The following is a 12,592-nucleotide window of genomic DNA, read 5'->3' as shown; positions in this document are numbered from 1 at the left end:
CGTTAATAGTAGCGATAAGTAATGCCAAATTACATTTCAGAAAAAAATTGACAATAAAATATACCTTTGTTTTCAAATGTTGTATAGTACATAATTTATATTACAAAATAACATCATTGAATAGATCCATGTCGTGGAGCGTGGTATAGTGTTTTGCATTAGAAAAACAAGTAAGGGCGGGGCCGACTATATTATACCCTGCACCACTTTGTAGATCTAAATTTTCGATACCATATCACATCCGTCAAATGTGTTGAGGGCTATATATAAAGGTTTGTCCCAAATACATATATTTAAATATCACTCGATCTGGACAGAATAGACTTCTACAAAATCTATAGACTCAAAATTTAAGTCGGCTAATGCACTACGGCGGAACACAATGTTAGTACAAAAATATGGGAAGTATTTAAATCTGAAGCAATTTTAAGGAAACTTCGCAAAAGTTTATTTATGAATTATCGCTCAAAATATATGTATTAGAAGTTTAGGAAAATTAGAGTCATTTTTACAACTTTTGGACTAAGCAGTGGCGATTTTACAAGGAAAATGTTGGTATTTTGACCATTTTTGTCGAAATCAGAAAAACATATATATGGGAGATATATCCAAATCTGAACCGATTTCAACCAAATTTGGCACGCATAGTTACAATGCTAATTCTACTCCCTGTGCAAAATTTCAACTAAATCGGAGTTAAAAATTGGCCTCTGTGGCCATATGAGTGTAAATCGGGCGAAAGCTATATATGGGAGATATATCTAAATCTGAACCGATTTCAACCAAATTTGGCACGCATAGTTACAATGCTAATTCTACTCCCTGTGCAAAATTTCAACTAAATCGGAGTTAAAAATTGGCCTCTGTGGTCATATGAGTGTAAATCGGGCGAAAGCTATATATGGGAGCTATATCTAAATCTGAACCGATTTGGCTGATATTTTGCAAGTTTTTCGAGACACATAAAATATTCGGATGTACGGAATTTGAGGAAGATCGGTTGATATACACGCCAATTATGACCACATCGGTGAAAAATATATATGGGAGCTATATCTAAATCTGAACCGATTTTTTCCAAAATCAATAGGGATCGTCTTTGAGCCGAAACAGGACCCTATACCAAATTTTAGGACAATCGGACTAAAACTGCGAGCTGTACTTTTCACACAAAAATACATCAACAGACAGACAGACGGACAGAGAGACAGACAGACAGACAGACATCGCTAAATCGACTCAGAATTTAATTCTAAGCCGATCCGTATACTAAAAGGTTGGTCTATGATTACTCCTTCTTGGCGTTACATACAAATGCACAAACTTATTATACCCTGTACCACAGTAGTGGTGAAGGGTATAAAAAGGGGTGAGTTCGCACTTTTTGGGTATCTTTATGGTAAAGATATTATTTTTAGTGAGCTGGTATGCTTGCGAAGAAGTACTTATTTTTCGACTGCTGGTATGCTTGCACGGAAGTACTTTCCTCCAATGTCATGCCCGTGTAAAAGTATTACTACTGATATATGTACGAGGAAGTTGTTACCAATTTGGGGCAGGCATACTTCTACTCATACCTGGTAATAGGAGTTTTTGCTGGGTTGGATCCAAATATTTTGTTTTTCTCTAAAGACTTTGGTGTTGACTCCGAGCCAAAGATGTGGTTTCTTTAAAATAAAGACATTTTTTAGAGACTTGTCAGGCTTTACATCTAGGACCAATAAAATTAAAATTAGGATACAGATCCCATTTATCAAATTTTCATTCTCTTTTTGCGGTTTATTAATAAAGGTACTCACGTACAATGCCTGTTTAAAACTACAAATTATAACGGATACTTCAAAATAAAGAATGTTTTCGTAATTCAAAAAAAAAACTTAAAACCAAAAATGCTAAATCATCCAAATAAATCTTAAATCTAAAGATTCTATATTTCATTAAATTTAAGGACGATTTATTTAAATTAAAAATGTGTTTCTTTACTTAAAGGAAAATTGGTATTAGTTCAAAGACAAGCGACTTAACGGAGGGACGCAAATTTACAAAATGTGTGTCCTAATTTTCATGAAAAAAAATATTTGAAGGAAAGATTATAAACTTTAGTTTACAGTTTTAAAGATATTTGTCCTTAACATTTTTTAAATTGTGCATCCTAAAATTTAGATTGTGTAATCTTTAATATCGTGTAAATATTTTTTTAAAACATTTCAACAGAAATGTCTGTGGTCTGCGACCAAAATCTCTGAATCTCAATCCGTTGGACTTTTGGGCACGAAGCTTTTTGGAGTGTAAAATTTGCACTAAAAAATACAAAAATTGTGATAATCTCAAGACATTGTGATCATCTCAAGAGTAATTGGCTAAAATACCTCAGAGCCACTTTCGCGAAGAGTGCACTAAAAGAAACGGTTCCAAAGATATTGTCTTTACTTTAAATATTTTGGTATTGATTCCGGGCCAAAGAAGCGGAAAATTGAAATAAGAACAAATTTAAGACACAATTCATTTTTTTTTAATTTAAGTTTTGCGTACATGATTCTAGGAAACAAAATTTATTTGTTTTTTCATTTTTTAACTTTTTTTCTTCATGTGCTATCAGAGTCCTTTAAAATCATGTTAAAATCAACTTAAATTTACAAATTCTGACTCGACTACAAATAGACATTATGCTTTGTTTCAAATAAAAGTGTTCAAAAAAATTCCTATTTTTAAGCGCTTCTTTGCTTTGTAGACAAAAGGCAAACAGACAACAAATTTAAAAACAGAATTTTTCAAGTTGACCTTAGTCAAACAAAATTTTCTTTCATTTTAGGATAATCAATTTTAAGTCGAATCACTAAAATATAAGGACAAAACGAATTCATTGAAAAGCTTATCGACAAGGAAAAACTTCATATCAGAGAAATGAGTCTTCTACACTCAAAAAAAGTTTACTTGGATCCAAAAATTTGAACTTCCCTCATGGATTTTGGTATTGATTCCGAGCCAAAGATGCGACTTCTTTAAAATAAAATAAATTTTAACGACCTATCTGGCTTTAAATCAAGAAAAATAAAATTAGGATACAGATCTCATTTATCAAATTTTAATTCCTTTTTTGCGGTTTAACATATTAATAATGGTACTCACGTACAAACAAATGCCAGCTTAAAAATCCAAATTATAACGTATACTTCAAAGTAAAAAATGTTTTCTTAATTCCAAAAAAAAAAAAAACTTTTAACCAAATACGCTAAATCCTCAAAATAGGTCTTAGCCTATATTTGAAGCGTTTTTATCTTAAATCTAAAGTTTCAGTTAATTTAAGGACAATTTCTTTAAATCACAAATGTGTTTCTTTACTTTAAGCAAAATTAGCCTTAGTTCAAAGACATGGGACAAATTTACAAAATGTGTGTCCTAAATTTAATGAAAAAAATTTTGAAGCAAAGATTATAAACTTTATTATAATTAAAATTTCATTATTTGAAAGACATTTGTCCTTAATATGTTGTAAATTTCGGATCCTAAAATTTAGGTATCACGTAAATATTTTTTTCAGTGTATGTGAAGCAAAATTCGGATTCGTATTTTTGGGACATGAAATCTTTGGCCTCACGATAATATTTTGTTCAGTATGTGTTGGATTTGTCGCCCGTTTGAAAGCCAAAAGTCATGCCAAAGGTAGCCAATTCGATTCCAAATGGATTTCATGTTATTTCCGACATTTATTGTTTTTGAAAAAAATTCAAAAAAATTGAAATATCGATTTCCGACTATATAAAGTATATATATTCATGATTAGGGAGAAATTCTAAAACGATATAACCACGTCCGTCTGTCCGTCTGTCTGTCTGGCTGTCTGTTGAAATCACGCTACAGTCATCAATAATGAAGCAATCGTGCTGAAATTTTGCACAAACTCGTCTTTTGTCTGCAGGCAGGTCAAGTTCAAAGATGGGCTATAATGGTCCAGGTTTTGATATAGTCCCCATATAAACCAACTTCCGGATTTGGGGTCTTGGCCTTATAGATTTTTTATTTTTTAGTATTTTTTATCCAATTTGTCTGAAATTTGAAATCTAAAGGTATTTTCGGACCATTAAGAGGTGTACCAAAAACGGTGAGTATTGGTCCATGTTTTGGTATAGCCCCCATATAGACCGATCTCCCGATTTTACTTCTTGGGCTTATAGAAACCGTACTTTTTATCCAATGTGCCTGAAATTCGAAATCTAAAGGTATTTTCGGACCATAAAGAGATGTGCCAAAAATTGTGAGTATCGGCCCATGTTTTGGTAAAGCCCCCATATAGACCGATCTCCCGATTTTACTTCTTGGGCTTCTAGAATCCGCAGTTTTTATTCAATTTACCAGCAATTGGAAATCTAGAGGTATTTTAGAACCGTAAAGAGGTGTCCCAAAAATGGTGAGCATCGGTCCATGTTTTGGTATGGTCCCCATATAAACCAACCTCCCGATTTGGGGTCTTAGGGTTATAGAAAACGTAGTTTTCATCCAATTTGTCTGAAATTGGAAATCCAAAAGTATTTTAGGACCGCAATCGTGCTGAAATTTTGCACAAACTCGTCTTTTGTCTGCAGGCAGGTCAAGTTCAAAGATGGGCTATAATGGTCCAGGTTTTGATATAGTCCCCATATAAACCAACTTCCGGATTTGGGGTCTTGGGCTTATAGAAATCGTATTTTTTATCCAATTTGCCTGAAATTTGAAATCTAGAGGTATTTTATGACCATAAAGAGGTGTGCCAAAAACGGTGAGTATTGGTCCATGTTTTGGTATAGCCCCCATATAGACCGATCTCCCGATTTTACTTCTTGGGCTTATAGAAACCGTAGTTTTTATCCAATTTGTCTGAAATTGGAAATCTAGAAGTATTTTAGGACCGTAAAGATGTGTACCGAAAATGTTGAGTATCGGCCCATGTTTTGGTATAGCACCAATATAGACCGATTTCACGATTTAACTCCTTGGGTTTCTAGAAACTGTTGTTTTTATCCGATTTGGTAATGCCTCCATTTAGACCGATTTGACTGTTTGAGGGTATAGAAGGCGCACCGATCATGAAATTTGCTTGAAACTCAATGTAAAATTTCCAGATTTTACTGCTCAGGTGAAAATCTACAGATTTAAGATTTCAAGTCAAGACGTTATTTTATAATTTTCTTGCACACAAGATGTTAACGATTCCTCTAAAACTCAAACAAAAATGGTTCTTATAAATCCAGAATCTTACATAGTCTTCATAGGTAAAATCTTTAAATTTATCTTCGGGAAGTGTACTAGTTGAACTGCTCTGATTGATCTGTCCTCAAACCCCCCCTGCAATTTCAAACGAAACTAAAGGGTGATTCTTTTGAGGTTAGGATTTTCATGCATTAGTATTTGACAGATCACGTGGGATTTCAGACATGGTGTCAAAGAGAAAGATGCTCAGTATGCTTTGACATTTCATCATGAATAGACTTACTAACGAGCAACGCTTGCAAATCATTGAATTTTATTACCAAAATCAGTGTTCGGTTCGAAATGTGTTTCGCGCTTTACGTCCGATTTATGGTCTACATAATCGACCAAGTGAGCAAACAATTAATGCGATTGTGACCAAGTTTCGCACTCAGTTTACTTTATTGGATATTAAACCAACCACACGAATGCGTACAGTGCGTACAGAAGAGAATATTGCGTCTGTTTCTGAGAGTGTTGCTGAAGACCGTGAAATGTCGATTCGTCGCCGTTCGCAGCAATTGGGTTTGTGTTATTCGACCACATGGAAGATTTTACGCAAAGATCTTGGTGTAAAACCGTATAAAATACAGCTCGTGCAAGAACTGAAGCCGAACGATCTGCCACAACGTCGAATTTTCAGTGAATGGGCCCTAGAAAAGTTGGCAGAAAATCCGCTTTTTTATCGACAAATTTTGTTCAGCGATGAGGCTCATTTCTGGTTGAATGGCTACGTAAATAAGCAAAATTGCCGCATTTGGAGTGAAGAGCAACCAGAAGCCGTTCAAGAACTGCCCATGCATCCCGAAAAATGCACTGTTTGGTGTGGTTTGTACGCTGGTGGAATCATTGGACCGTATTTTTTCAAAGATGCTGTTGGACGCAACGTTACGGTGAATGGCGATCGCTATCGTTCGATGCTAACAAACTTTTTGTTGCCAAAAATGGAAGAACTGAACTTGGTTGACATGTGGTTTCAACAAGATGGCGCTACATGCCACACAGCTCGCGATTCTATGGCCATTTTGAGGGAAAACTTCGGAGAACAATTCATCTCAAGAAATGGACCGGTAAGTTGGCCACCAAGATCATGCGATTTGACGCCTTTAGACTATTTTTTGTGGGGCTACGTCAAGTCTAAAGTCTACAGAAATAAGCCAGCAACTATTCCAGCTTTGGAAGACAACATTTCCGAAGAAATTCGGGCTATTCCGGCCGAAATGCTCGAAAAAGTTGCCCAAAATTGGACTTTCCGAATGGACCACCTAAGACGCAGCCGCGGTCAACATTTAAATGAAATTATCTTCAAAAAGTAAATGTCATGGACCAATCTAACGTTTCAAATAAAGAACCGATGAGATTTTGCAAATTTTATGCGTTTTTTTTTAAAAAAAAGTTATCAAGCTCTTAACAAATCACCCTTTATTATATTTGATTCATGGTGGTGGGTATTTAAGATTTGGCCCGGCCGAACTTACTGCTGTATATATTTGTTTTCGTTTAAGTTGGAGTCAATTTGAGTCAAGTTTGAAAAAAAGCCAAAGTCGATTTTTTACCATTACTGCATTCGAATTTTGACATTTAGGGTCATTATTCGGATTGTTGTGTGCTTACACCTCTTCTCTCCATCCTACCTTTATTTTACGAATTTGTTTCTAGTCACATTTTCCGAATTACCCTGTCCCGGAAATGTTGGACCTCATACTCGTAAAATACAGAGTCCATTCAAGACCTGAATGGACTCCATCCTGTAAGATTAGGTTAAGTATAAAGGCAGTCCGTTACTTTAGGCTCACTTAGGCTATTCAGTCCATTGTGATACAACATGTCGTGACATTCTCTTTTATCAATGAGTGCTGTCGGATTCTGTGTTAAGCTCCTTCTTATAGCCGAGTCCGAATGGCATTTCACTTAATGGTGAAACCACTTAGAGACGCTTTGTAACATTCAGAAATCTCACCAGTATTACTGAGAGGGAATAATCCATCGAAAATTTTTGTCGAAACTGGGACCAATAATTTATAGAAATTCAATAATATATTTCAAATAGAAATTCATGTTTGTTTTTTCTTTTTTAATACTAAAATAACACCTCGTAATGGAAATTCCTTTATACAATTTTGAAAAACTAAAGTTTTAAAGTATTTCATCTTAAATCTATAAGAACCTATCATTAGTTAACCTAATGTGACCATCCAATATTCAGACTCTGTAATTATCATTCATGTACTCACTCACTCATTCGCACACCATAAACTTTTAAAGTGTGTGTGTCTATCCATGGTGATATCTAGGTGCAATTCGATACGAGAAGTGATAATAATTGGGATATTATTGCTAAATACAGCGACACAAATACTATATAATTAGCATTTCAAATTTATTTGCATACATACAGTCATACACATACACACATACATGGACTCTTACAAAAACAGGTGCAAGTGCGAAAGTAAACACACCAACAAATGCAAATTAATAATTCCATCAATAGTGTAAGTAGATCCATATATAATATATGTGTGTATGTGTATCTATAGAATAATCTAATACAAATACATAAACAACAATAGATTTGAATGAGTGTGTGTGTGTAAATTTGTTTATTGATGCATAGGTATATAGGAAATAAACAAAATAAATAATATCTACATCATCATCATCATCATCATCAATGAAAATAATTCGCACATATACAGTGTCTGCGGATAGTTGTTAAGATGTCGAAATTCTATAGACCAAATAATGCTTCAAAGTAGAATCAATGGGAACTGTAGCAAACAAAAATTACCAAGTGACTAATAAACAGGGGACGCCGAAAACGAGAAAACCTTACGCCTTTTCCCATATAGAATTTACCACTCTGAGATTTTTTTAAAATTGAATTTTTCGACTTTTTAAAAAACCTGAAAAAGTCGTCTTTTAACGACCTTTTGGTGTATTTTTAGCAAACGAAAGCTCCATCACACTGAAAAAATACTATCCTAATAACAAATATTAAGCATCCTTAATTTTAGAACAATAAAGAAAAATTTCTTTAAAATAAAGTTTATAGATCTTGTTTTAAAAGTTTTACTTCTTTAAATCTGGGGCACTTAAATCTGCATACAGAGAAAACTATATTTGAATATAAGAAAGAAGAATCTTTAAACTAAAAGAGATACGGAATCATTGGCTTAAAGATAAAAAAACATTCAAAGATAAAAAAACATCATCTCAATTTTGAGAATTCTGAATAATTCTGCATAATTAATAAACAACGACTTTTTTTTTGAAATGTAATACAATCTGGATTTTTATACCCACCACAATAGAATAGTGATGGGGGTATAATAAGCTTGTCATACCGTTTGTAACACATTGAAATATCGATTTCCGATTATATAAAGTATATATATTCTTGATCAGGGAGAAATTCTAAGACGATATAAGCATGTCCGTCTGTCCGTCTGTCTGTCTGTTGTAATCACGCTACAGCCTTCAATAATGGCGCTATCGTCGTGAAATTTGGCGCATATTCGTTTTTGTTTGAAGCCAGGTCAAGTTCGAAGATGGGTTATATCGGTCCAAGTTTTGATATAGCCCCCATACAAACCGACCTCCCGATTTGGGGTCTTGGGCTTATAAAAACCGTAATTTTTATCCAATTTGTCTGAAATTGGAAATCTAGAGGTATTTTAGGACCATCAAAAGGGGTGCTGAAAATTGTTCCTATAGACCGACTTCCCGATTTTGCTTCTTGGGCGTCTAGAAACCGTATTTTCTATACGATTTGCCTGAAATTGAAAATCAAGATTTTATTTCTTGGGCTTCTATGTACTATCCAATTTGCCTGAAATTTGAAATTGGTGTGTCGAAAATGGTGTGTATCGGACCATGTTTTGAAATAGCCCCCATATAGACCGATCTCCCGATTTTATTTCTTGGGCGTCTAGAAACTGTATTTTCTATCCGATTTGCTTAAAATTGAAAATCTAGAGGTATTTTAAGACCACAAATAAGGGTGTCGAAAATGGTGTGTATCGGTCCATGTTTTGATATAGCCCCCATATAGAACGATCTCCCTATTTGACTCCTTGGGCTTCTAGAAACCGTAGTTTTTATCCGATTTGTCAGAAATTGGAAATTGAGAGGTATTTTAGAACCACAAATAACTGTGTCAAAAATGGTATGTATCGGTCCCTGTTTTGGTATAGCTCCCATATAGACCGATCTTCTGATTTTACTTCTGGGTTTCTAGAAACCGTAGTTTTTATTCGATTTACCTGAAATTTGATATCTAGAGGTTTTTAGGACCATAAGTAGTTGTGCCGAATATATTGTGTATCTGCACAGATTTTGATATATTTTCTTCTATGCTCGCCCTACGAATCGGGTTGTAGATTCTGTAGGGTTTTCAGAACTTGGTGTGTATCGGTGCATGTATTTGGCATAGCAACAATATAGTGGACTTATCAACCGATTTAACTCCTTGGTCTTATATTAACCGTAGTTTTATCCGATTTGTCTGACATTGTAACGGATTTAGTTTTTATCGTTCCATTTGGTAAGGATTTCATAAACACCTATTTCACTTCTTGAGAGTACACACAAAATAATATTATAATTTTTGAGCTAACATAAGAATAAATTGTTTTTACAGAAAATTTTAAAGTTCAACTAAATTTTTTGTTGATATAACAAAATGTTTGTTGATATAACAAAATTAGTTGCTAAAGTGACTAAAATCGTAATCGTATTTACCAAATACGTTGTTAGCTCAAATTTAAATATAATTTTAATTGTATTGACAATCAAATTATATGCTATTTTTTGTGTGTATAGAAGGCGCACTGATGATAAAAATAACTTTAAACTAAAAATTTCCAAATGTTACTTCTTCTAATCATTTGAATAATGTGGGTAAAATTCTACAAATTTTAGATTTCAAATCAAGGCCTTATTTCATTATTTTCTTGCACACTTACACGAGGTATTTATGTTTCCTCTAAAATTCAAACAAACATGGTTGTTATAAATCCAGAATCAGATCTAGTCTTCATAGGTAGAATATTTATATTTGTCTTCGAACTGATCTGCTAAGGAGAATATCTGAATTTCTATATATTATCAAGTAACCCGCTACGACGAAGGATTTTCAAAGGAACCTATTATATTTGATTCATGGTGGTGGGTATTTAAGATTTGTTTAAATTACATTTATTTGTCTGTAAATAGTTAATGTGTTAATATATCGCAAAAAAATTACACAGAATTAATTATTTGATATAATTAATTTTTAATTGAAATTTCTTCAATCTCAGAAATGATAGTATCAGTCACCAACGTCAATTAAAAAATTATTTGATCCAATTAAAAATTTAATTGATACTATTAATTTCTGTGATTGATATTTGTTTCAATTAAAAAATTTGTTGAACCAGTTCAATTTTTAACTGAATGTTTTTTTAGAATCATGCTCACGAAACACATCAAAACATATTAGAAATTGCGAAATTTTTTTCTTACTTCTCAATAAATATATTTTTTTTTCATATTCAACGAATTAATACGAAACACAAACCCTTAGTCACAAGAACTTAGCCTTTCTTTAATTGTGACAAATGTTGGTCATATTTTTTGTGTGTAGGTAAATGAGATTAAATGAGAATAAATCTATGCAGTGATTTTCAAATCCCGAGCTGCTTATTAGTAGCTCCTAAATGGATCTACTTTATGCTCGTTTACATATCACAAAAATGTAAAAAAATATTTAAATTATTTTCAAAGTATTTTACCCACTGTCTCCTTTTAAAATTGTATCATTTATTTGGTCTCAACACAGGTGGTAAATTTCAAATTATCCCCATCACCCAATGAACACTTCATTATTTATGCAAAATGCTATAGGTATTAAATAGTCACACACACACATACACTTGTACACATTCTTATATCCCTAAACATTTGAATTGTTATTATTTTACGGATATTTAATACTATTTACTGAAATCGTATCAATTATTTGTAGCCAGAATATTGTCCACAATATTATTCACCTCCGGTTAATTTGCCCACTTTTCAATATTTTTGTATATTTGTTTATTTACAGTTTCATATCCACCCACAACGGCACCCTCTGGTAATTTTCTCACCGATCCAACAAGATGGGATGGGGCATATGGTTCAGATTCGTCTCGCAGTCATCATGGTGGTGATAAAAGTAAGTTTTATAATCAATTTGCTTACAAAGAGAATTAGTATTAGAAGATTATGAGTTATTCTATGAGAGATAGAGAGTGAGTAAGAGAGCAAAGCCCAGCCCAATTCACTCTCACTCTCCCCGTCATTTCCTATCATTAGCATTCTGTTATTTATCTCCCCTCATTAATAGCGTTACAATTTAATCATTTGTATTTTTTTATCAAATTTATTATTAATTTATTCCCCATATTATGGTCATCATCAATACCATCATCATCACCATAATCGTCATATTCATTATCATCATCATCATCATTATCTATATAATCCTGCGTTTTTATTCGTAAACATAGTGCATATGAATAACAATCTTAATGAAATTGTTTTATCTCAACAAAAATCAATTGTAGATAAAACGGCTGGTCAAAATGAAGTCTATGGCTTACCCGGCCAAGGTGAGGAATTATCGAGTGGATCAATGAATGTCACTGCTGCTATTGCTTTAGGAAAACGCTTGCAACACTTGGCATTGTTGTTAATTTTGTTTGTATATCGAAATTGTTAAAATGTAAAATTATACCCTTATAATTTGAAATTATAGTTTTTACCTGAACCTAAGAAAACAGACACACACACCCATTTTCAAACCCAGAAGAAGTTAAGAATAATAAAGAAAAAATTATAAAAGCTAAGAACAGAAATATAATCATATCAAAAATTATATAAAATTCAAGGGTGGAAGTGAAAATTTTGTTTAAAAAAATATTATTTTAAAAATTTGAATTTTTAAGCTTTAAATATTTTAAGCTGACAATTTGGAAGAATTATTTTCCAACACCTTCGTTAGTGCAAGCTTAGCTAACCAACTTTTAAACCATTCGAGAGAAATATTTGTCATCTTTGGTATATAGACACAATTTTTGTTTTGTTGATTCAATCACGAAATTAATTGATCCAATTAATTGTCTTCAATCACAGAAATGATAGTATCAATTAAAAAATTAATTGATTGTCAATTAAAATATTAATTGATAGTCAATTAAAATATTAATTTATGCAATTAAAAAATTTATTGATACCAGGGCTGTGGAGTCGGAGTCGGAGTCTGAAGATTTTGCTGGAGTCGGAGCCGGAGTCGTAAAAATTTTGCTCGAATCCGACTCCGGCGAAACAAAATTTGAAA

At 33.0% G+C, this 12,592-nt stretch overlaps 1 protein-coding gene across 1 annotated transcript in view; it reads left to right on the top strand.

Moving 5' to 3' along the window:
- The window catches only part of LOC142226688 (uncharacterized), a 53,886-nt gene extending 41,637 nt beyond the window's left edge, over positions 1 to 12,249 (top strand). Inside the window, exons 2-3 of the mRNA XM_075296814.1 lie at positions 11,318 to 11,428; positions 11,820 to 12,249. Of these exons, the coding sequence (XP_075152929.1) occupies positions 11,318 to 11,428; positions 11,820 to 11,974 (266 nt within the window). The 3' untranslated portion in view covers positions 11,975 to 12,249. The remainder of the gene's footprint in view (positions 1 to 11,317; positions 11,429 to 11,819) is intronic.
- The last annotated feature ends 343 nt before the right edge of the window (positions 12,250 to 12,592 follow it).

Source organism: Haematobia irritans, chromosome 2 (genome assembly GCF_050003625.1).
Source record: "Haematobia irritans isolate KBUSLIRL chromosome 2, ASM5000362v1, whole genome shotgun sequence".
Classification (NCBI taxonomy): Eukaryota; Metazoa; Arthropoda; class Insecta; order Diptera; family Muscidae; genus Haematobia; species Haematobia irritans.
The sequence above is the reverse complement of the archived record's forward strand: the minus strand, read 5'-3'. Positions and strand labels throughout refer to the sequence as shown.